Source organism: Carcharodon carcharias, chromosome 11, assembly GCF_017639515.1.
Source record: "Carcharodon carcharias isolate sCarCar2 chromosome 11, sCarCar2.pri, whole genome shotgun sequence".
In the NCBI taxonomy this organism is placed as follows: Eukaryota; Metazoa; Chordata; class Chondrichthyes; order Lamniformes; family Lamnidae; genus Carcharodon; species Carcharodon carcharias.
The window spans coordinates 27,893,447-27,919,684 of record NC_054477.1 but is presented as its reverse complement, the minus strand read 5'-3'; the positions used below and the strand labels follow the sequence as shown (position 1 = coordinate 27,919,684).

Here is a 26,238-nt window from a genome sequence, read left to right as displayed (position 1 = left end):
CCGTTCAGTTTCAAGTTGCCATCGGGATGTTGCGTTCCACCGATTAGCGGCTTCCGTGCATTCAAGAATGTAAAGTGTTTATACTCCCAAACAGAGATGCGAGGTCCTAACGACCTGACAACGCCAGAAGAGCACGATCGGATTGGCCTTTCGCATTGCTGCTCACTTGTCAATAACATGAAAGGGATTGAATTACCATCTTTTAGTCGGGATGCGGCTTCTCGCTAGACCCGCACATGGGGAACACCTTTCAGAGGCTACACCTTTCCAACTCTTTTCTTCTCCGCCGATGCTGCCAGACCTGCTGAGTTTTTCCAGGTAATTCTGTTTTTGTTTTGGATTTCCAGCATCCGCAGTTTTTTTATTTTTATTTCAGAGGCTATCTGGATTTTAGAGTGTTGGAAAGCTATCGGTGGTGGGAATTTTGTAACATTCGCGTCAAATCCGGGGGAGACTAACATTTGATGAAGAATGGCCCAGGGGAAGAGACCGAGGGAAGTCGAACAATCGAAGCTGATCCTGTCTATGAACTGGAAGGAGGAGATGTTACTGCAGAAGAGACTCAGTCTCCTGGATTCCCTGAAGAGGCAGGCGGCAGATTCTTACACGCTCGACCAGAGGATCCTGTACAATAGATTCCGGTCCAAACTCAGGCGCTCTGAGCTTGCCCACGCCCGGCTGATGGGGAGACGGGAGCTGGTCGAACAGCTGAAGGTCAACGCCTTCTCCGGCTTCAACACCACGGTGACGGACGACAGCAAGGCAGCGGTCAGGGGGATCTTACAGGGAGCTGAACGGAAAAGGGCACCACAGCCGGGCAAGAGCAAGAAGAAGAGCGGCAGCAGCAGCAGCAAGAGCAGCAGCGGCAGCAGCAGCGGTCCCGGCGCGATGAAACAACGTTCCCCACTCCGCCTTTTCCTCAAGGTGGGGGAGCGCCGGGCGAAGCCCTCCCTGCTGGAGGTCCACGCCTGCCTCACCCGGGAGATCAGGCTGGAAGAGGAGGCCAGGCGTTTGGCGGAGGCGGTGCGGAGCGCCCCGGGCGGGCGGCGGCGGCGACGACTACTACTCGGAGAGGCTGCTCGCCCGCTCGGGCAGGAAGGCGCGGCTCTCGGCCGAACCGCACAAGGAGACGGCCGGCTGGGAATTGGTCGGTGAGGAGCTGAACTACCGGAGCGTCACCTTCAAAAGACTGGATTGGAGTTTTCCTCCTGACGTCTCGCTTTCGGGCAGCTGCGCTGAAGTGAAAGAAACCTCGCAACATCGACCCCAATCGAGCCGCCCCTAACTTTATTGCTCCCTGGTAGGAATTGTGGCTACATCGTCCACAGTTTTAATAACGGGTGGGGTGGGGGTGGGGGGTGAGTTCTGGGTGGGTTTGAATCTCCCTCCCACCCCCCCCATATTATCCCTATTAAATGTAGCTCAAAGGAAAGACTTGGATTTATGTAGCGCCTTCCGCGACCTTAGGGCAAGGTCCCTCCCCATCCTTGATGGGCGGATATGAACTAACAGATGTGGGAATATGTTTTAAAAATTTAAAGTGGGAAATCGAAGATATGTAGGTCAGTTTACAGCTTTTTGTAGGTTGTTTCCTTATCGCTGGGCCTGACTTCCCCACAATGCCTCACCACATGGAGCACACTGCCTATGTTTTTTGATATAGCCGCCCTACAACTATAGGATAATTTCCATTTGGCTAAAACCGGTATTATAACTCGTAGTTATAAGCGTGAGTTTAAACATTGGGTATCAGTTTAAAATTTAAAAACTTTCTGACCTGGTTATTTTAAGAGCTAGAAGTCAACAATATATTTAACATATACGTCAATATATATATATATATATTTAATAACTTCTGATTCTGGGCAGAATGGGTTGAACGGCGCAGTGATGACAAAACTATCCTTTCATTCACGTTACTGGTGGATCCAGATTCTAGATTTAGTGATGTGTAATGAGGCAGATTTGATAAGGGAGCTTAAGGTGAAGGAACCCTTAGGAGGAAGTGACCATAATATGATAGAATTTACCCTGCAATTTGAGAGGAAAAAGCTGGAATCAGATGTAACAGTATTACAGTTGAATAAACGCAACTACAGAGGCATGAGGGATTAACTGGGAGATGAGCCTAGCAGGAAAGAGAGTGGAACAGCAATGGCAGGAGTTTCTGGGAGTAATTTGGGAGACACAGCAAAAATTCATCCCTAGGAAGAAGAAGCATACTAAAGGGAGGAGGAGGCAACCATGGCTGACAAGGGAAGTCAGGGACAGCATAAAAGCTAAAGAGAAAGCATACAATGCAGCGAAGAGCAGTGGGAAACCAGGGGATTGGGAAGCCTACAAAGACCAACAGAGGACAACTAAAAAAGAAATAAGAAGGGAGAATAAATATGAGGGTAAACTAGCCAGTAATATAAAAGAAGATTGCAAGAGTTTTTTTTAGATATATAAAGGGTAAGATAGAGCAAAAAGTGGACATTGGGCCGCTGGAAAATGACGCTGGAGAAGTAGTGGTGGGGAACAAAGAAATGGCGGAGGAACTGAATAGGTACTTTGTGTCAGTCTTCACGGCGGAAGACATGAGTAACATCCTCAAAGTTCAAGAGAGTCGGGGGCAGAGGTGAGTCTGATGGCCTTAACCAAGGAGAAGGTGCTAGGAAAACTGAAAGGTCTGAAGGTGGATAAATCACCTGGACCAGATGGATTACACCCCAGAGTTCTGAAAGAGATAGCTGAAGAGATAGTGGAGGCGTTAGTGGTGATCTTTCAGGAATCACTGGAATCAGGGAGGGTCCCAGAGGACTGGAAAATCGCTAATGTAACCCCCCCGTTTAAGAAGGGAGTGAGGCAAAAGACGGGAAATTCCAGGCCGATTAGCCTGACCTTGGTCGTTGGTAAGATTTTAGAGTCCATTATTAAGGATGAGATTTCAGAATACTTAGAAGTGCATGGTAAAATCGGGCAAAGTCAGAATGGTTTCATCAAGGGGAAGTCATGCCTGACAAATCTGTTAGAATTCTTTGAGGAGGTAACGAGTAGGTTAGACAAAGGAGAGCCAATGGATGTTATCTACTTGGACTTCCAGAAGGCCTTTGACAAGGTGCTGCACAGAAGGCTGTTCAGTAAGATAAGAGCCCATGGTGTTAGAGGCAAGGTACTAGCATGGATAGAAGATTGGCTGTCTGGCAGGAGGCAGAGACTGGGGATAAGGGGGTCCTTCTCAGGATGGCTGCCGGTGACTAGTGGAGTTCCGCAGGGGTCAGTGTTGGGACCACAACTTTTCACTTTATACATTAATGATCTAGATGAAGAAACTGAGGGCATCCTGCTAAGTTTGTAGATGATACAAAGATTGGTGGAGGGACAGGTAGTATTGAGGAGGTGGGGAGGCTGCAGAAGGATCTGGACAGATTAGGAGAATGGGCAAAGAAGTGTCAGATGGAATACAATGTGGGGATGTGTGAGGTCATGCACTCTGCTAGGAAGAATAGATGCATAGACTATTTTCTAAATGGGGAGGGAATTCAGAAATCTGGAGTGCAAAGGGACTTGGGAGTCCTAGTCCAGGATTCTCTTAAGGTTAACTTGCAGGTTGCGTCAGTAGTTGGGAAGCCAAATGCAATGTTGGCATTTATTTCGAGAGGACTAGAATATAAAAGCAGGGATGTGCTGCTGAAGCTTTATAAGGCTCTGGTCAGATCACATTTAGAATATTGTGAGCAATTTTGGGCCCCGTATCTCAAGAAGGATGTTCTGGCCCTGGAGAGGGTCCAGAGGAGGTTCACCAGAACGTTCCCAGGAATGAAAGGCTTAACATATGAGGAATGTTTGAGGACTCTGGGTCTATCCTAGATGGAGTTTAGAAGGATGAGGGGGGATCTGATTGAAACTTACAGAATACTGAAAGCCCCGGTTGGAGTGGACGTGGGGAAGATGTTTCCATTAGTAGGAGAGACTAGGACCCGAGGGCACAGCCTCAGAGTAAAGGGAAGACCTTTTAGAACAGAGATGAGGAGAAACTTCTTTAGCCAGAGAGTGGTGAATCTATGGAATTCATTGCCACAGAAGGCTGTGGAGGCCAGATCATTGAGTGTATTTAAGACCGAGATAGATAGGTTCTTGATTGGTAAGGGGATCAAAGGTTATGGGGAGAAGGCGGGAGAATGGGGTTGAGAAACTTATCAGCCATGATTGAATGGCGGAGCAGACTCGATGGGCCGAATGGCCTAATTTCTGCTCCTATGTCTTATCCAGTTCAGCCCATAGAAATGAAATGGAAACCTACTTTTGAAAATGAAAAAAAAACCATGTTTGGGAATATCTCAAAATCAACTTAATTGCCACAGTGTATAAACACAATAACAATAGTAATTAAACTGGATGCATTTCCATTATTACTGGGAACTGGATCCCTAGTAAGGGACAATTGGATATTAAGTGATTAACACATAAATAAACACTCACCTTATTCTGACTGCTGACACCAGGTTCTCTCTAATCTTCTGCCAACTTTATAAAATTGTGGTGAGAAGTCAGTGATGGTCTCCTGCAAGGCAGCGTTTATTTTAAAGGGGCCAAACACATCTGAATTTGGTACAAATTCAAACATTAACTGAATCTATCCAATCTATATGTTGATGCATTGGAGAAAGCTCAAGCATGAGAAGAATAATTTTAGAATTTATGGTTATGTTATGAAGAGCATTCTCAATGACATTTTCATTGACAAAAAAAAAAGACTTTGACCTTAAAAACACAATGTGGAGCATGTAGATGACGGGAAGTTTAAATAAAACTAAACATGACAAGTTTCCCCCCTCCCTTGGTGAAGAGGTATAGGTACCTGTACTGTGCTAAATAGTATAGTTTAAAGAGCTGTCTAAATATCTAATTGCATTTTGAAATGCAGATTCTACCAATAAGGATGGATAGGAATGATCAAAAACAATGTAGAACATGACTGTTTCTGAACAGTTGAGACCAGAGAAATGGAACCACATGGAAAATGATTGGTCACAGCTGAGTAATGAAGGTGGGCAGATCTTTAAAAAAAATATGTACAGGTTATGGTTAAGCCAGCATTTACTGCTCATCCTAAATTGCCCTTGAGGTGGTGGTGGTGAGCTGCCTTCTTGAACCACTGCAGTCCATTTGCTGTAGGTACACACAGTATTGTTTCATATTACATAAACCTAAGAAATAGGAGCAGGAGTAGGCCATTTGGCCCTTCAAGCCTGCCCTGCCATTCAATAAGATCATGGCTGATCTGCCCCAGGCTTCAACTCCCTGTTCATGCCAGCTTCTCATAGGGCTTCTTATGGGATTTGAGGGCTATGTAAAGCCCTATTTGAATTGGAAGGTAGGGCAATCTGTTTGGAACTTATACGTGGAGTTTATAGGTTGAGCTGAATCCACAATGAAGCAGATTGTCTAAACTTTGGGGTTACTTGATTGCTTCCCCTGTTCCTTACTTTCATTAATAAAGTGAGGAAAACAGGTAAAACACCCATACAGACCACTTTTATTCTGTTTAAACTAGGCATAGTGGAGAACAGCTTGAATAAGTGGTTACTTGCAGATGCAGTGGTCTTTAAGCAACATAGGTCAATAAAGAAAGAGCAAAAAAAAGGCTCAGGCAGCCACATAGATGAGTATGAGTTGATATTTTGCATTTATATAGTACCTTTCACAACTTCAGTGATGAAGGATAAACATTGACTAGGACACCAGGGAGAACTCTCCTGTTCTTTTTTTTTTTAAATATTGCTATGGAATCTTTTATGCCCACCTGGGAAGGTATGGGACCTGTTTAATGTCTCATCGGAAAGTTGGCACCTCTGACAGCTATGGGCTCCTTTGGAACTGCACTGAAGTGTTGACCTAGATTACATACTTAAGTCTCTATGGGTCGGGGCGAGCCCACAAATTTCTGACTCACAGGCAAGGACACCACCATTGAGTCACGTAGTTGACGTAGTCCTTAAATTAATTTTGAAGTGCAATTACTCGCCCCTATATAATACTGACATATTTATTACAGAAAATATCAAAATAAAGACAAAAGTTATTTCTTTGGTCAGAGTTTAGTCAAATTATTGCATTGGTCAGTATGAGAATGATAAGAACTCCTCCTGCAGGCATAACTGCAGGTTACAAGAACCATAAATAGATATCCAAAGGGCATTTCATACCAATACATTTAGGATTTCCCATCACCAAAGTACAGCATGTGACCAAAGTATAATATATCATCAATATTTTTGTAAAGTTGATGTATATGAAATAAAGCTTCAATTATGATTGTTTTAAATTATATTTTGTAACATTAAGTTACAACTATTGATTGGAATAATGAAGAAAGGTTTAAAAGGCAAACTAGGTAAACTGACCTTAATTTCTGCCCACAAATGACAGCACTTAATTTTCCGATTAGGCACTTTATGGCCTTCTGGACTCAACATTGAGTTCAACAATTTCAGACCGTGAATTCTGTCCTCCATTTTAATTCTGTTCTTTTTTGGCCACATGTCAGTTTGGATCTTGTTTTTCATGTTTTTTGCTTTCAGAGCTGTTCATTATTCTGCCACTTACACTCATTCTGGACAAATGCTTTGTCCTTTTACTACAACCATTACCATTCCCTTTGCCTTTTGTTCTATGACATCATTGTCATTTAATTTCTCCCACCCTCTACCCTATCCTAGACTTTCCCTTTTTTCCTTTCTCCCCCTCCCCCATTTCAATGGCACATAACCTTCCTTCAGTTCTGAAGAGCAATAGTGAATTCAAAACATTAACTCTACTTTTCTCTCCACAGATGCTGCCAGGCCTACTGATTATTTCCAGCACTTCCTGTTTTTATTTCAGATTTCAGATCTGCAGCATTGATCTGCAGCTTTTATTGATCCAATTGAATGATGTTCACCAGTGTGCCCACCATGCTGATGTAAATACGCACACAATTTATCAATGAACTTTCATTCAGGAAGACAAATGGGTGCACCACAGAATATTCAGATAGAGTGGGGTACAGGGGGAAAAAATGCAAAATTCCTGCTGTCTTTTTTATTCTTTCATGGAATGTGGGTTTTATTAGCAAGACTAGCATTTGTTGCCCATCCCTAATTGCCCTTGAACTGAGCAGCTTGCTAGGCCATTTCAGAGGGCAGTTAAGAGTCAACCACAGAGGTTACCTAGAGCCAGGCCAGACAGCAGATTTCCTTCCCTGAAGGACATCTAGTGAACCAGACGAGATTTTTTATGACAATTGATAACTCATGGTCACCCCTAATGAGACGAGTTATCAATTCAAGTTATTAATTGAATTTAAATTCCACCAGCTGCTTGGTGGGGTTTGAGCACATGTCCCTGGAGCATAGCCAAGTGACATTGCCAAGACACCACCATGTTCCCCAACAGAACATTGCACCAGATATACAGCTTCTGAGAATGAATGCAGCAGTGAAGTAATACGTTTTGGTAGAAAGAACAAGGAGAGGCAATAGAAAGGATACAGTTATAAAAGGGGTGCGGGTGCAGACATATAATTGAACATGCCAAGGCAGGCTAAGAAAGAGGTTAGGCAGGCATACAGGATTCTGAGCTTTATAAAATATACACACAGTACAAGAGCAGGGTATTATGGCGAACCTTTAAAAAAACACTGGTTTGACCTCCACCAGAATATTGTATCCAATTCTGGGCACTACACTTTCGGAAAGATGTGAAGGAATTGGAGAGGGTGCGGAAAAGATTTATGAAAGTGGTTCCAGGGATGACAAACTTCAGTCACGTGGATGTATTGGAGAAGCTGGGATTGTTCCCCTTCAAGAAGGTTGGGAGGAGATTTGATAGAGACATTCAAGATCATGTGGGGTCTGGTCTGAGTAGAATAGGGAGAAACTGGCAGAAGGGTTAAGAACCAGAGGACACTAATTTTAAGGTGAGTGGTTTAAAAAAAAAAGCCATGGCAAAAAGAAACCTTTTTACATAGCAAGTAGCAAGTGCATTGCACTGCCTATGTGTGTGGTAGAAGAAAATTCAATGGTAACTTTAAAAATGGAAATGGATAATTATCAGTGGAGAAAATAATTTGTAAGGGCTACTGGGAAAGGGATTAGCCGACTTGCTCTTGAGAGCCCTGGAAGCAGTTCAGTGAAGAGCACAAGGTTGATCCTTTGCATTGGGGGTTGCTTCTGAGAACAAGGGAAATTTGGACTTCTCACATTCAAAATGAGGCAGAGACAACCATATTTTTGATAGATAAAAGAGTCAAGGAATATGGGGGGCAGACAGGTAAGTGAAGTTCTCTAACTTAGCCTCTGGCACATAAGATCTCTCTCTTTCCCACTAAGTTGATTGGGCCCTTGAGTCATGTTCACCAGCAGGCATTTTCTACCTGAGGTCCCTGGAGATGTGGTTGTGAAAGATCTTTAAGATTCTGCACACGCCTGCAGAACCTCCTTAGCCAGGTTTATGACAGTCTTCATGGCACAGGATTTCCAGAGACTTCTTCATCCAAGTCCTTTAATAAACTATGTTAAATAATCTGGGCAGTTCTGGCAAAACTGAAACATAGCCATACAATTGTAATTCACAATCTCTGCTCTAACCCTGGTTTCAACTTTCTGTCCCTTTTAATTGTATTGAACAGCTGCTCTTTATAAACATGCACTCTGTTCTCCACTCTGCTGCAGTTCTCCTTTGTTCTTTACATAAGTAGCTTCTTTGTCTGCCTCTGTATGCTTTCTCTTTGTGTCTGCATCCATGCTTGCACCCTCCAGCTCCTCTGATCGTAGCTCTCCACTGTGTCTGGCAATATGGCATCCATATCTCAACTTCCTTCCGACTGGTACTGCTTCCAGGTCAAGGGTCACCAGGTTACATGGATCAGTATTTTATCATCCAAGAAAATTATAATTGATCTAAACTTGTTATCAAACATTCATAAAAATAATAAATTTTACAGAATTTTTACAGATCTTTTACAGAAGATACAAATTTTCCTTACTGTACTACTTCCAGGTAATAAGATACCACAATAGTTTCATTGTGGCTGCCCATTACCTCATCTAAGTGGTCATTTTTCATGTATGAGTGAGTATATGAGTTTGGTTGTCTTCTCCCCTGGAATATTTTTACCCACGCTTCGTTCAGTGGATTTGTCTAATATTTTAGCTCACTGAGCGTCAAGCTAAATCACAGAATCTCTCAGTGCAGAAGTGGCCCTTCAGCCCATCAAGTCTGCATCGACGTGTGAGAAACATCTGACTTACCTACCTAATCCCTTTTACCAGCACTTAGCCCATAGCCTTGAATGTTATGACGTGCCAAGTGCTCATCCAGGTACTTTTTAAAGGATGTGAGGCAACCCACCTCCACCACCCTCCCAGGCAGCACATTCCAGACCTTCACCACCCTCTGGGTAAAAACGTTTTTCTTCACATTCCCCCCTAAAGCTCCCGCCCATCACCTTGAACTTATGTCCCCTCAGGACTGACCCTTCAACTAAGGGGGACAGCTGCTCCCTATCCACCCTGTCCATGCCCCTCATAATCTTGTACACCTCGATCAGGTTGTCCCTCAGTCGTCTCTGCTCGAACGAAAACAACCCAAGTCTATCCAACCTCTCTTCATAACTTAAATTTTTCATCCCAGTCAACATCCTGGTGAATCTCCTCAGCACTCCCTCCAGTGCAATCACATCCTTCCTATAATGTGGCGACCAGAACTGCACACAGTATTCCAGCTCTGGCCTCACCAAGGTTCTATACAACTCCAACATGACCTCCCTACTTTTATATTCTATGCCTTGATTGATAAAGGCAAGTGTTCCATATGCCTTTTTCACCACCCCACTAACATGCCCCTCCGCCTTCAGAGATCTATGGACACGGACACACACACACACACACAGGTCCCTTTATTCCTCAACTTCCTAGACTCATGCTGTTCATTGAATACTTCCTTGTCAAATTACTCCTACCAAAGTGCATCACCTCACACTTATCAGGTTTAAATTCTATCTGCCACATATCTGCCCATTTGACCATCCTGCCTATATCTTCCTGTAGCCCAAGACACTCAACCTCACTGTTAACCACTCAGTCTATCTTTGCATCATCCGCAAACTTACTAATCCTACCCTCCAGAGAGTCATCTATGTCATTGATATAAATCATGAAGAATAGGGGACCCAGCACAGATCCCTGTGGTATTCCAGTGGACACGAGCTTCCAGTCACTAAAGCATCCTTCTGTCATCACCCTCTGTCTCCTACAATTAAGCCAATTTTGAATCCACCTTATCAAATTACCCTGTAGCCCATGTGCATTTGCCTTCTTTATAAGTCTCCCATGTGGGACCTTGTCAAAGGCTTTGCTGAAATTCATATAAACTACATCAACTACACTACCCTCATCTACACACCTGCTGGTCACCTCAAAAAATTCAATCAAATTTGTTCGGCATGACCTCCCTCTGACAAAGCTATGCTGACTATCCCTGATCAAACCTTGCCTCTCCAAAAAATGCTCTGTCTTTGTAACTTGGACAGGAATGACCGACGAGCTGCTTTTGTTCCTATCCTTTTCCCCCCACCTTCATATTTATCAACAGATTATTCTAAATATTTCTTACTTTTCCAATACCAAATTTAAATTCACTTCCACCAAATTTAATTTAGCGCTTGTTCTACTCTAAAGTTATATTTTGGGTTCACTTTACTATAATACTTAATATATTTACCATCTTTACCATTAACCTTTTACTTTTTATAATTCAAAACTGAAAAATGCTTCAGTAGTTTAAAAACCTATAGAACTGATGCTTCAAAACCATACTTTTCTTCATACAAGTGCGAGCAGTAATTTTGCCAACAGGAAATTTGTGTTGCGACTATATACTAATGATGCAATCCTTTCCACTGAAGGAAATATTTCAGTTTTATTGATGTTCTCCAATTGTAAAGAAGTAAGTTTTCTAAAAAAAAATGTTCGTATGGTAAAACATAGCTGTTTGACGTTGAAAACAAATATATTATTAAAACAATTTGCTGTAAAGAAAACAGGAGCAAAGATGACAGCTGTCTTTCCTTATTAAATTGCAAAATGAGATTGAAGTCAGGCTATTTAAAAAATCAAATTGACTAATCTAGTAATTAAAAGATAGGGGGAAGCATTGTTTGAACTTATAGCATTAGAAAGTCCTGTGTGAAGTTGCAAATATGATATGTAACCCATCTCTACTTCTGTGGTTATGAACTTGATTAAAGTGGAGCTGGAAATAGCTTTTCCTGTAATCTTCAAGTCTCCATTTCTCTTTTTATTCTTTCAAGAGATGTGAGCATTGCTGACAAGGCCAGTTTTTGTTGTCCATCCTTAATTGCCCTTGCCAGGCCATTTTAGAAGGCATTTAAGAGCCAATCACCTTGCTGTAGACTAGGGTCACATTTAGGGCAAACCAGGTAAGGATGAGAGATTTCTTTCCCTAAAGGCACTAGTGAAATATTAGGGTTTTTACAACTATCAATGATAGTCTTCTGGTCATCATTACAGAGATTAGCTTTCAATTCCAGGTTTATTAATCAAATTGATATTTAGTCATGGTAGGATTCAAACCTGTGTCTCCACGATATTAGCCTGGAGCTCCAGATTACTAGTCCAGTGACACTTTTATGTCTTATACTATATCTCCCATTGTACTGCTATTCCACATGAAACATCTTAATAGGAATATGGTGAAGTCACTGGCCATATATTCCTTCAGGAGCAAAGATTACTGTAAAATTCCTGTTAATGGAAGAAACTGGAAATGAAAACTACTTCCAGAACTGGGAACAAGAAAATTGGAAGATTTAGGACTGGTAAGATGATGTTATGTACAGCTTGCTAGTTATTCATGACAAGGACTGGCTTTGGATTAAAAAAAAGACAAGATTTAAAGGTCTCCAACACCAACTTATTCAGAGCCAAATTCAAGTCCCCAGAACAACAGTTACACCTTACAAATATCTTTCATAAACCAGGCTTCAATGGGGTATTCATATACTGCTGGCCTTGACAGGGGTAAGTCAGGAGTTAAGTATAGTGACATGGACAGTCCTTCAGCTCAGATCATGCCCAATTTTATTGTTACATCACATCCTAAGGTTAAATCAGTTGTAGTACAAATAGACAAACTTCCAGTTTACAGATGACAATGTAATAGGAACCACTGCTTAAAATTCTTATCACCCACCCTCAAGCCAATTGTTTTTCAAAAAAAAATGCACTCCCAGATGTAACCTGGGACAGATGTGAAAAATGAATAAATACTTCTAATTGACATATGCCTGCAGTTTTCCTAGTTCTTGTATGAAATATGATAACTTTATAAACAGCCAAAGTTGATGGGACAGTACCAAGCACTATACCTCCATACAGTTAGTGTAGTTCCGATCCCTTATGAAAATTATTTTGAACTTTACTTTGGGCAGAATAACTGCCTGCATGATCTGTGGGAGACTGAAAATATTAATTCTAGATTGAAGCCATTCAAGACCCAGAGAACCATGATTGGCCAATCCTCCTAGTACCACCAGAAACCACAAAAAAGTAAAATCTTAAATTTTGTCTGCTGGAGTCCTTTCTATAGTTGTAATGAGTAGCAACTCTGTACCTTGTGACAAAAAACGTGCTTTATACATTTTTGTATTGTCCTGTTATGATTCCCATGGAGACCAACAAAAAGGAACTGAATTTTCGGATGATTCCAATGAGAAAAATCAATGGACAAGATTTCACTTCTTAAAACTCTTGCTGTAACATTCAAATCCACAATTAAACTCAAAAGGTTAAACAGGAGTTAATAGACAAATTGCAGTTGATTATAAACTATAAATTGCACATTAAATGGCTGATCCAACAAAGGTAGATGGGCTTCTCAGGTAGTCCACTCAGCATGTGTCAATCTCAGCCCTAAGTCCTTCAAAACTCTGCCTTTCTCACATAGAATTCCAGCTCCTTGTCTTCCAGGATTGAGCCTGATCCCCAGCGTGCCAATCTGACTTCCAGGGGCACGGTCTTCAACAAAATAGCACATTGGCAAAGCCTCCGCAACTCTGCTTCTGGTCTTCATGGTGTGGATCCATCATTATCTTCAAGTAACAGAAGCAACTGTATATTTGCCTATTCCCAGCTCCTGGATGCAGCCCCTGTCTTCTCAACTTGCCTGTACTGCACCATTGGGATCATCATCTGAGCTCTGATGGTTCTGTCCTTTTATCTGGTTGCAACCAGTTTGTTTCCCAAGAAGTTTTGCTTTCTAATCTCAGTTTCAGGTTTAGTTTCCTTTTTCAGTTAGTGTCTCACAAAGATTACATGCTTTAAAACCAGATTCTGTCACACCTCGAATACCATTCTTCAACATTTTTGGATCATGGAGGTAAGGAGACAACTAGAAACATAGAATCTTACAGTACAGGAGGCCATTCAACTCATGAACCAGCTCAAAGAACTGATCAAATAGTCCCACTCCTCCAGTCTTTCTCCGTAACTTTTTCTTTGACAACACTAACAATCAGGAAAGACAATAAGCTCAGTAAATGTTACATGGCAGAAACCACTCCTTGGACACACTGCAGTTCATTGGGTACCTTGCCCCTTGGTAAATTTTCCTTTTGAAAGAGAAACCACTTTTTGATAATAGTAGATTACCTGCTAAATTAGGCTTTTATTGTTCAGTTTGCATTGCTTGTATGCCCAACGTATTTGAAGACCAAGTTGGTATCCACCTAGTAACTAAGTCACCCTACACCAGCACCATTCATCCCTTCTGAAGTTTTTTAAAAAATATTTATTTATGGGACATGGGCATCCAGCATTTGTTGCCCATCCTTAATTGACACACCTGTTTCTTCCATATAAATCTGCCACATCATGGAATTCACACCACATAATTAACTACCTGAAAGTCCTGTAAAATTTCTTCCCGACAGTTGGTCAAATCTCCATAATCCTTTTCATAGCTGATATCCATGATCACAGCGACAGATGAACCAAGTATTGACTATCTCAAAGCCTACACAACATTCCTAACCAATATCTTAATTTATTTTATAAGGTTATAGCCGTTTTGCCAAATTCTTCTATCAACTTATCTGTAAATACTTTAGTAGTTGCTAAATTGGTACTGAATTAGAGATAATGAATTTGAACAGTTCAAGTTGAGTAACATTGAAACACAGATATTTATAGCACAGGAGGCCATTAGGCACCATTCATGTTGAATAAGAATTAACTAGCCTAATTTCACTTTTCAGCTCCTGGCCCTGCTTATCCCTATATCATCTCAAGACTACAAAAGTGAAAAATGATGGAACATCCCATTCTAGCTCAGGTTTAAAATGCTCATAGTTGTCTGTAGTAACCTAGTCCACTTCTGAAGTGCAGTGGCTGAGTCAATTTGATTAATTGTATCCTTTGAACCTGATAAAACTCATCCATACCCTAAAGTGCTCCCATATTAATGAATTGTCCCCCAAATGGTTAAGGTACTATAGCCTTAATCCAGATAGGAAATTTGTTACACTTCACACTCCAAATATGACTGGTGAATTTTAAATTGGCTGGCTAATTGAAGGCCCTTTTGCAATTCAAGGAACTTCAGCTTAATACTCTCAAAATAATCCTTGTAGTGATTGACGCATCAGCATTAAAACATGCCAGAAATTTTCTTGGTACTACTCCTGCCTTGCCACATTTCTGGAGAAGTTTATAGAAATTCCCTACCATGAAAATACACCAGACACATCTGACCTCTTACCTACATTGTGGTATGCCAATGTTGCCTTTCCTCTCTTCATTCATGCTCAAGCCAGGAAGCACATTATTAGATTCTATGAGAGAAAACAGACCCAGAGCTAAAAGTTGCCCCATACTATACCTGAAAGAGAAACCCCTCTCTCTCCTCTTAGACAAGATGGGGGAAAGTTGACCGATAAACAAGAAAATCCCACTATTCCATGTAATGTGAAAGCAGCTCAAATTTCTACAGGGGGTGCTGCCAGGGTCATTATTCTAAGAGGCAGCCCTGCTGAGAACAACTCCAAGGCCAAAGGCAACCAGGTCAGGAAAGCTGGCTGCACATAAGAACCAATTTCCACAGCTTGAGGGCAATACAGCAAATTAATTCTTTCAGAAATGCATGAGAGGTTCACCACCTCCACCTTCAAGACAGACTTATGCTGGACGTTGGGCACAGAAAATTATGACATTGTGGTGCAGATCACTGTTATGGCTGATTAGGATCAAAAGATCACTGCAAGTGATGATTGTGAAGCCTGTGTCAATGAGGACAAAGAAATTGTCTGCTTGGTTCTTTGGTCAAATAAGCTAATGGAGCAATTGTTCAGCTCGCTGATTTGGCCATGGTTGTGACCTATTCAGGGCATTCTTTGGAACACTTGCTGACTTAATTATCTGCCATGGATGTCGAAGAATAACATCTGGCGGAGCTGAATCCAGCTATTTAACTGAATTAATAAATTAAGAATCCTTGATGGCAAAAATGTAAATTAAAATTGTGCAAGGCAGCTACTGCCCAACAAGACAAGATTCAATGTGTCAGATATTCAAGGCAGAGTTAGACAGATTTTTGATAGAAAAGGCCACAACCAGATCAGCCATAACCTTATGAGATGACGAAGCAGGCTCGAAGGGCTGACACCTGCTCCTACGTTCCTTCAACTGGATTAGTCACACAAGTAAACAAGTTCCAGACATAATTAACACAAGTTTACCTGCACTCACGATCATGTAAAGAAAAATCACAAAGTGGGGTTGCAATCTTGTCACTTAAGATTGGTCTCCCTCACCAATCTCCCATCAGGTCCTAGTTTCAAGCAATTTTTTTGAAATAATGTATTCATTGCCTCTATGCCAAAAAATGTTCCAAATGTACATTTTGTTTAAAGTTTGAATTGCACATATTAGAATACCGGTTAATGGGACAATTATTCCTAACCAAAGAGACTAGCTCTTTTTGCTACAAAATCCAGAAAGCCCAAATATTCAGAATGTGTGTGCATACATTAGCAGATTGAACTAATTTAAGCACATTCTCAAAACCCAAAGTTTTTATTAGTAGGAAAATACACCATTCTCATGACCCTGATTTATGTAGCCTTAAAATTATATTTTAATGCCAGGTGTTTTTTTTTCTTAATGACCATCCCAGTTGCATTTTAATGCTGCATTCCAGTATCTGGTACAGCACAGAGTACAAGATTCTGAGGCGAGCAGCCACTCCTGTACTCCCAAAGCCTGTCCATCATCTTAGGAGTAGGGTGGAATACTCTCCACTTGGTTGAATGACTGCAGCTCCAACAACACTCAAGCAGCTTGATACCCTTCAGGACAAAGCAGTCTGCTTGATTGGCACCCCTATCCATCACCTTTTACTCGCTCACAGTTGCAACAAAATGCATTGCAGCAATTTGCCTCCTTTGATAGCACCTTCCAAACCCACAACCTCAAAGAACAAGGGCAGTAGATGCATGGGAACACCACCTGCAAGCGACACATGATCTTGACTTGGGAATATATTGCTGTTCCTTCACTGTCATTGGGTCAAAATCCTGGAACTCCCTTCTTAACAGCTCTGTAGGTATACCTGCACCACATAGACTGCAAAGATTCAAGGCACTACGTTCTCAAGGGCAAATAGGGATGGGCACCAAATGTCAGCCTTGCCAGCTCGCTCACATCCCATGAATAAAACATCTTTACATATGTAAAGCATCTATGCCAAACCTGTACGCACGTTTCCATCAACCAATTTCTGATTTTATTAGTTTATTAAAGGTATTAAGATAAAATGTACACATACCTTAAACCTCTTAAAAACTGATATTTGAGCGGAGAGGTGAAATTTATTTTGTAGCTCTATTTTATTTTAGGCTTTCACTAACTTTAACATTGCTATTTTTGTTTGTGTTCTATGTTTGCAGTGTACTCCAGCATTAGGTATTCCAAGAACATGACACATGGCAGACTCAGTAATCCAATACACTAACCTAACAAATCTTCAATATTTCAGTAACTGATTAGCCAGCCTGGTAGATTAGGGGAGCCTAATGGGAGTAGATTGGCCACTAATGACTGGAAGCAGACAAATTGTGGGCATGTAGTAAGGGAACGCTGAACTATCTTAAAATTTGAATTAAGCTAGTTAAAAGTGAATCCAGAAAATTGTTCCATAAAAAGGTTGCAAGAATATAGAATGGAGTGGAGACAGTCATAGATGCATAACCAATTGAGGTGTTTGAAGGGAAGTACTTGTATGGCAAGTGAAGATAAAAGATACTGAAAAAAGGCACTGAACTGGGATTAAAATGATTGAGCTGCCATGATTAACAAGATGGTTTATCAGATGCAGTGGTCCAGAAGACCATACCTCAGTCTGTTGTAATTTCCTGATATATTTGGTTTCTAACAAATAATGGAGTATTTACAAGTGCCAGATATTTGGTTGGCGAACAGAGACACTGCTTGCACAGTTCATTTTACATGCATTGCCTGAAGCTTCCTTATATTACGTGGAACATATTTTAAATAGTGTAGAGCATACTAATCCTATTTTGCATAAAATATACGATCAGATTGAGCAGGTTTAAAGTTTTCTATCAAAGCTCTATCAACTTTGGTGTCCATAGCGCCCATGCAACTGTTTAGTAGAGCATTTCATGGACTGTTTCATTATGTGTGAAAACAAGAAATGCAATATATTAGCCTTTCTAGAAGTTAAAAGTAGATAAACAAAATAAAATGCAGTAGCAGGTGGCCAATTTAAAGAACCACTTGCAAGAATAATCCATTAAATATCTCAATAAGAAACAAATCAGACAGCAAAGTGGTGGTACATAAAGCCATTTTAAGATTTTACTAATGCAGTAAGTTACTGTATGACTGAACATCACTGAAACCTAGATTTCAATAAAGCCAGAGCCGAGTGATAAAAATCCACCTCTCATCGGCATCTCCAAAGAGACTCAAGAATTTAAAACAACTCCAGAGATCTGTTTATTTGCAACACGGGAGAAAAATAAACATGTGGGGGGAAAGTTAAACAAATTCAACACAGGGCGTGAGGATTCCTTCAGTATGAAAGAACCATTTTTTTTAAAGCTGTAAAGGGTAGTATTTGTTTCTGTAAATGATTTTTTATGGAAAATCAACGTGTTCAAATTCTTAATCCATTTGTCACAATTTGTTTGCAATCATCATTGTGAAACATTTCTTTTAATTTCATGTTTTACATATAGAAAGGCATTTAATAAAATATTCTAAAGTCTAGTTAATTTGAGTCATTGCTGTTGTGCCAGTAAACAGTAAAGAAATGGTTTTAGTCTGTTTTATTTAGTATCATTCATGTTAACATCCTTTGTTCATTTGTCAATGAGTAAAAATTGTTTAAATAGTGCTGTCAACCTTATTTCATCAGCACCCACACTCTTGCAATATCATATACTATTTCAAATGCAATGAGCCTTTCCTCCATTAGAACTAATGTAAGGCCTATAGGATTAAATGTAATGTTGTTCCTGAAGAATAAATTGTTTAGGTACAGCAAATAAAAGGACAAGAACAAAAACAAAAGGGAAAAAAAACGCTCAAAATTCCAGACATTTGATGGGAGAGAGTCAAAAGATGAAACTCAGGCTCCAATTCTTGTAAGGGTACCTTCACGTGCTAATTCCACTTACAATTTTGCAATAAAGTTGGTAACATTTCTACCATTGTGTGTGGGTTTGTTGTGTGAAAGCATCAAACAAGAGGTGGACTTCAAAAAAAATGCAGTCAGTCGAACCCAGCATTCCAGTGCGAGTTGAAAGGTTAGACAGAAAATATAATATTTCCAGACTTGTGAGAACTACCAACAGTTAAGTTTTTCTTTTATTTTTTCTAAAACCTTCCAAGAATTGTTGTGCTGTAACTAAAGCAAGATCTCAAGAACGCCGTTAACATTCCAGGTTCTCCCTTCCATTTTTATTAGACCTAAAGGTAAGTAAAAATTTGCTCTCTGGGACTAGAACAGCAGTACTTGCACCAAACCACTCCAAAACCTAAGCTCCAAAGCAATGCTGGGGGCCGGGGTTTGTTTTGGGGGGTGGGGGGTGTTGGTGGGCAGGTGGCAGGCCAGCGGACTGGAACAAATAAAAAGTGCACCCAGAACCAAGTGGATACAAGGAAATGATAGTACATATTTTAAAAATACATTGATGATCCTAGGAACGTCATCCAGGAGAATTTGATTTCCTTTTATAAATTCAAAAAGGCTCAATTCAGTAATGTAACAAACATATGATTGAGTAATTTTTTCTTGAACTTTAAAATAAATATTCAGAAAAAGTTTACTATACATACAAGCAAATGATATGGAAGTCACACTAACCAAAAAAATTTGTTCGTACAAGTTGCTGAAATCTGCTGTTCCAACCCAGTGTCCCCAGAGGGGAGGCACAGACATGGGTGACTATTGTAGCTGACTATCATATGGCCTTTATTTTTTTAAAAAAAAACAGGGGCACTGACACCCATAATTTTACTTTTTTATCACACGCTTTACATTCATATCTTTTACAGCATGCCAAATCCTTTGGCATAGGTAATGGCCTTTAGTAGTCTCTCACTGAGCTTTTCCTTGCTGCAATACTCAGGAAGCAGGAGGACATTAAAACATGTGTGAGATGTTGGCAACCTGGAAGAAAAAAAAAGTGACACATTAGGTTCAGTAATAGAGAAATACAAAACGAGCCAGGGGTGTTCATTACAAATCTGTATTGTAAACACTGCTTATTTATATTTTGAGTTAATTGAAGACTAAGATAAGTTGGAGAAATAAATATTTGAGGTAGCCACTAGCAAAAACGATTTTCTTGCTGATAGCTGTCATGGATTATAATTGAATCAATAACTGGATCATGAATCAACGTATTGGAACTCAACTCTTTCAAGAGGAATTTTAATCAGAAGGGGGAAAAAAACCAGGCTGATTTATTTTCCTTCCTAATATAAAATACACTGGGTAAGCCACAGTTAGAATACCTGTGGGTTTTTGGCTGCCCTAGCTTATGAAGGATGTCAAGTTATACAGAGTACTGAAGCAATTCACCATGATAGAAGAGATAAGAGGTTTAAGTTGCAGATGAAGAAACTGGGGCTCTACTTAAATAAGAGAAAATGTAATAGAGGTGCTCAAAACCATAAAGGGCTTTGGTATGGCAAGCCAGGAAAAAGCTTTTGTTACCGGTCAATGATTCAGCAACGAAAGGACATACGTTTATTGGTAATCAAAAGATGGAAGACAACGGAATTTTTATTTAACTAAGAAATCACCATGAAAGCAAAATCCTTGGCCAAAATTTTTCCCTCGTCAGGCGGGCTCAGCAGTAGCGGTGGGGAAGCGGGCCACCAGCCGCAATCGGCTCCACTCCGTGACTTCACGTGGATCGCAAATGGCAGCGCTACCTGTGCAAATGGGGGTAGGAGGGAGAACGGGCCTGGTGCACAGTTCACGCATGTGCACGAAAGAGCGCTTCAATCTCCCTGAGGCAGCTCTGTGCCTCAGGGAGACTGAAGCACAAAAAAAATTAATAAAGATGATAAGAATTTAATAAAACATGTCCCTCATTTTTAATTCTAAAATAAAGTTTTTATTTAATGTGTATTAGCTTTAGGAAACCTTGTCCCACTTGTGGATGAAGTTTCTTAAAAAATGTAAAGGCCGCTTGGCCTTTTCGCCTGCCTGCCAACCTTTAGGTTGGATGGGCAGCGTAAATTTCAAGTTAATTACCTCGTTAATGGCCTTATGGGCCTTTCAATTATCGGTGGCCCGCACACCGAGCGTAAAATTCTGTTAAGTTTTTAACTAGGGTTAGATAATTATTTGAACGTAAGATTTAAAAAGTTTGCAGGAATGGAGGAGTAAATGGTTCTTTTGAGAGTCAGCAGACTTGATAAGCAGAATGGATTTCTCCCGTGCTGTAAAATTTTACAATTCGAGAACAAACTCAGGAATTTCTTCACCTTTATGGCTCAATACTACTTCAGATGTTGACTTTATATACAAACACACACAGTCACCTTTGGAGAAAATCTCCTTTGTATACATTTTACATAGCAAGACTCAGCAGGTATGTAGTGGTGAGTTGAATGCATTTAATGCAGACACCTGCAGTGCCCCATCAGAAATGTTTTCAATTGCTTTAAATGAACAAAGTTGTCAGAACAACAATGTTAGATTCCCAACAGCTGTCTGCACCAAAATTGTAATCCATAGTTGTTCAAAACTGAAACATCAAGACAGAAGTTCTGCAAGGAGATTTTTTTTGGAAAACAAATACATTGTGGAATAGGATTGCGGTGCAGAATATCATGGGTTCAATCTCTGTACCGGCTGTGGTAGTTGATGGAGACCTGCCTCCTTGTCTTGCCCTACATTTGATGTGGAGCAGTGCTCCTCAAGCTATATAATCAATTGTCTTTCTCTGATCGAGAGATGCTTATGGTCCTTTGTGGACTATGGCTAATTACCTAGGAGACACATTACCTGTCAGAATCTGGTCCGTTCTTTGCAATAATCATCTTGAGTTTTCCAAGGCCACCAACTGGTGCGCGATCTGTGCCTGTTGTAAACTGCAGGAAGAGTCGTTTCTGCTCCTCTGTAAATGCGTGGACAATTTCCCAGAACTCCCTGATACAGGAATTAACGAAAATTATTTTACGAATTAATATCCCTAAACTTAGTAAAACGCAAGCAAATAACTCAATGCAAGGTGCTCAAAATCAGGAATTCAAGCAATATACTTTTTCTTCAATGTCTTTTAATAATGGATCTTGAAAATTACTGTGTGTGAAACAATGAGGTCTATAAACCCTCCTATTTAAAATCTTCAAGCATAGCATTATTACAATTAGCTGGGGGCATGTATAGTGGGGTATTATGTACAAATTTGTGACAAAATGACAACATGCCATTTAACCTTTTCATAGTGAGGTATGAAGATACCACAAAGTTCACCATTTTAGTGTGTTAACTCAAAACTCTGAAAGTAAACATTACCTCATTTGGAAAGTGTAAACAATGGTGGGGGGGGGGGGGGTCGACAATTAAGACAGCTTGCTCTTAAAGGTCAGGGCCCACAAAATTAATTCTCTTGCTGAATGGCCATTTGATGAGAAATCGATGCCTTATTGAAGTCGTTATAAATGAAGTGTGTCTCTATTTAAATATACCATCCTTCATCACTGGCTTCCTCCCCAAATTACCACAACATGGAAATCAGTTTTCTATTTTCAGAGTTACAGAAAAGCACACAGAAGAACATTCATGTATGTGCCAGCCCATTCAAGGGCTAACGCAGTTAGCGCCACTCCCCTGCTCTTTCCCCATATTTCTGTAATTTTTCTCCATTTATCCACTTCACTTTTGAAGGCTACTACCGAATCTGTAACTATGACTCCATCAGGCAATGCATTTCAAATCCTAACCTCATGCCGCCTTAAGTTCTCTAGCCAATTACCTTAAATCTATACCCTCCAGCCATTGGAAACAGTTTCTCCTTACACAATCTAAACTGATGATTTTAAACGCCTCTATCAAATCTCCTCTTAGCCTTCTCTGCCCCAAAGCGGATAACCACAATTTTTCTAGTTTATCCAAAGTACTGTAATCCCTCAGCCCTAGAGCCATTTCAGTAAATCTCTTCTGCACCCTCTCCTTAACCTTCATGTCCTTTCTAAGTATCGCACACAAATTTGGAGACACTTCAGCTGTGGCCAAACTAGTGTGTTATATAGGCTCAGGATAACTTCCTGACTTTTGCAAGCTATGCCTACATTTATCAAGTCTAGGGCCCCATATGTTTTAACTGCTTTATCAATCTGTCCTGTCACCTTCAAAGATTTGTGCACAAACACCCTCAGGTCTCCCTGTTCTTGCAAACCCCCAAGAAACATACTGATTCAGAAAATTCTCCAGTATACGCTTTAGAAATTCCTCCCCTTCTCTGCCCTGTTCAATATTGTAGTTAAAATCTCCCATTATTACTATGGTTCTTGTAACTCAGTAATTTATTTGCAAATCTGTCCTTCTACCTCTTTCCTACTATTTGGTAGCCTAGAAAATACATGTAGTAGATTCTTCATTGTTTCTTTACGCCAACCAAATAGATTCGGGTCTTGGGCCCAGCAGGACATTCCCTCTTTCTAGCACTAATATTTTCATGAACCAAAAGTGCTACGCCTGTTTTTTCCCTTTTCCTGAATATTAAGTATCCAATCCTCCCCTTTTTGAGTGAGATCTCAGTAATCTCTACATTATATTCCCACATGGCTATTTGCGTCTGCATCTCACCAACATTATTAACTGCACTTTGTGCACTTAGATAAACGTATGCCAAGCCTAACTTAGACCTCTTTGTATTTTCTATGATCCCACCTAATTCAGTTTTATTTCCAAATAACTGTCTTGCCCAGTCCTGTAAACATTGTTTCTACTTTTTAACTGAGACAAATTTGTTCAAATTTAGACCAATTAGTGTGTCAGGAAATAGAGATACTTTAAGTTATATTTGTATTTTTGTAGGTGTTAGAAATGAGTTTTAGATTTAAAGTTTAAGTTTGATTTGAATTTCAGTTTCTGTGTTAAGAAAGGTCAAATTCAGTTTTAGTTTCACTTTAAAAGGTGCCTGCATTTCTAATGAGAGTTTTACAACTGTGGCAGCTAAGTTAAACAAACAAGAGTGGAGAAACTAGGCTGTTGCCTAGCAACAGGGGTCCAGAGAGGCAGGTCCCTCCCATAGAAACAGACAAAAACTAAAGAAACAACGGTTTTGAGTTCAGCTTGAAGCCAGGAGGCCAGAGAGACTGGACCCTGGGAGAGGGAATTGCAGAGTGAGACCAGATTTCCCAAAAGAACCAAAAGGTTCCAAGGCCAAAGGAACGAGACAGAAACAGGGGAAGTCCCAAGCAGACCTTCTAGTCAAAGGATCGAAAGGAACTTGGAAAAGGTCCTGTTCGTGAAGTTAAGAGTGAGAGGCAGAGGGCAAGGCTCCAAGCGTCAGATTTAAAGAGACAAAAGCTGCAGAAAGCAGATTTAAAGTGAGAACATCTTGCAAGAGGGCAGAAGGCCCAGAGAGGCAACTGAAGGTCTGTAAATCTTTGCTATGGGCATGCAAAGCAGTGGTGTACTGTTGACAGCTGAGTAGGTGAGAGTGCGTGTGGAAAGGGGCTTTAATGCATGTGGTAACCCATGGAAGAGGAACATTGGAAGGAGAGTTCGAAACCCTGGAGGTAAACCCTTGCGGAAGGTGTCTGGGAGAAAGCATCGATTTGGGAGAAGATTCCAAAGCCAGTTCTTGGAGAGCGGAGATTGGCCTCGTGTGAAAAACGGAGTTCAGCGAGACTGGTTGGCTCCTGGTGGGACAAGTGTTGGGGGGAGTTAATGAGAGATCCACAGCATCTGATTGAGGTGGCATTTGTCCCTTGGTTTCAGTGTGTGATGTCTCAGCAAGGGCAATGATTGGTTGACATGGACTGTGTACTTACTGAGAACATTAGAGTATAATATAGCTTTGTAACTTGTGTTATCCTTACAAATCAGTATATCTCTGTAAAGGTATAGTTGCGGGTGAAGGAGCATTGTAATATAGTTCATTAATAATTACTTAATGCCTTTGTTAAAAGTTCATTAGCTAACTCCGGTGACTAGTTAGTAGCCCCTCCCCACATATCTAAACAAACAAATAAAAGTTAGGATCTATCAAACTAGGTTCCACCACGGGATCAGGCTTGTCCTGTGGTAACCTTAGCTGGGGATCATAACAGTTGCAAGTCTTGTTCAAATAATTACTATCAGGATTTAGACACTAGTTAAGCAACAAGAAGTGAGATATCATAATCCTGGCCAACTAAACAGAAGGGTGGATGCAACCTTTGATCTCTTTTCACAACCTACCTGCGAGGATATTGGTCCCAGCTCAATCCTGAACAGGCCTCATTTGCCACAGAACTGGTCCCAATGTCCTCAGAATCTGAAACTCTCCCCTCCTGCATCATCTATGCAGCCTTAACTTGCCATATCCTCCTACTTCTATTGCATGATGCTGCGAGTAAGAATAGTCTTTCACGGGATGTGGGCTTCACTGGCTGGGCCAGCATTTATTGCGCATCCCTAACTGCCCTCGCGGTGGTGGTGGTGAGTTGCCTTCTTGAACCACTGCAGTCCATGTGGTGTAGGTACACCCACAGTGCCGTTAGGAAGGGAGTTCTAGGATTTTGACCCAGCGACATGAGGGAATGGCAATATATTTCCAAGTCAGGATGGTAAGTGACTTGGAGGGGAACTTCCAGGTGGCGGTGTTCCCATCTATCTGTTACCCTTGTCCTTCTAGATGGTCGTGTGTTTGGAAGGTGCTGTAAAAGAAGTCTTGGTGAATTCCTGCAGTGCACCTTGTAGATGGTACACACTGCTGCTACTCTGCACCGGTGGCGGAGGGAGTGAATGTTTGTGGATGTGGCGCCAGTCAAGCAGGCTGCTTTGTCTTGGACGGTGTCAAGCTTCTTGAGTGTTGAGGGAGCTGCACTCATCCAGGCAAGTGGGGAGTATTCCATCACACTCCTGACATGTGCCTTGCACATGGTGGACAGGCTTTGGGCAGTCAGGAGGTGAGTTACTCATTGCACAATTCCTAGCCTCTGACTGGCTCTTGTAGCCACAGTATTTATATGGCTAGTCCAGTTCAGGTTTCTGGTCAATAGTATCCCCAGGATGTTGATAGTGGGGGATTCAGTGATGGTAATGCCGTTGAACATCAAGGGGCGATAGTTGGATTTGCTCTTGTTGGAGATGGTCATTGCCTGATACTTGTGTGGCGCGAATGTTACTGGCCACTTGTCAGCCCAAGCCTGGATATTGTTCAGATCTGATAATTACTAAACTGGACTTTGTGTTGAAATGGATGGGGAGGTTGGGATAGATACAGTTTCAGTGAAGCTGAAGGGGGAACAGCATGGGTAAGCTAGCAACTTGCATTTCCTCATTTATCTTTTCTTTGCTAAAGTTTACTTGTCGATTTGCATGTTAATAATTGGCTTGTGCCATTCAGACGCTGTTATTCTTTAGCAAGTCTGACTTTTTAAAGTATATAGCAGGGGCCCCTTGGAGTGCCTCGATATTTGGAAAGGGTGCCAATATAGA

The 26,238-nt window shown here is 41.0% G+C and overlaps 1 protein-coding gene and 1 long non-coding RNA gene across 6 annotated transcripts in view; one reads left to right on the top strand and one right to left on the bottom strand.

Moving 5' to 3' along the window:
- The first annotated feature begins 1,029 nt into the window (after positions 1 to 1,029).
- Positions 1,030 to 6,953, top strand: LOC121284190. The gene is made up of 3 exons (XR_005944450.1): positions 1,030 to 1,300; positions 4,910 to 5,032; positions 6,818 to 6,953. It is a non-coding gene; the product is annotated as an uncharacterized LOC121284190 (long non-coding RNA).
- An 11,423-nt stretch (positions 6,954 to 18,376) lies between these two features.
- ube3a (ubiquitin protein ligase E3A) overlaps positions 18,377 to 26,238 on the bottom strand; it is a 61,099-nt gene continuing 53,237 nt past the window's right edge. For all 5 annotated transcript variants that reach the window (XM_041198919.1, XM_041198922.1, XM_041198920.1 and 2 more), the window contains 2 exons: positions 21,589 to 21,732; positions 18,377 to 19,737 (listed from right to left, as the gene is read on the bottom strand). In XM_041198919.1, the coding sequence (XP_041054853.1) occupies positions 19,617 to 19,737; positions 21,589 to 21,732 (265 nt within the window). In that variant the 3' untranslated portion in view covers positions 18,377 to 19,616. The remainder of the gene's footprint in view (positions 19,738 to 21,588; positions 21,733 to 26,238) is intronic.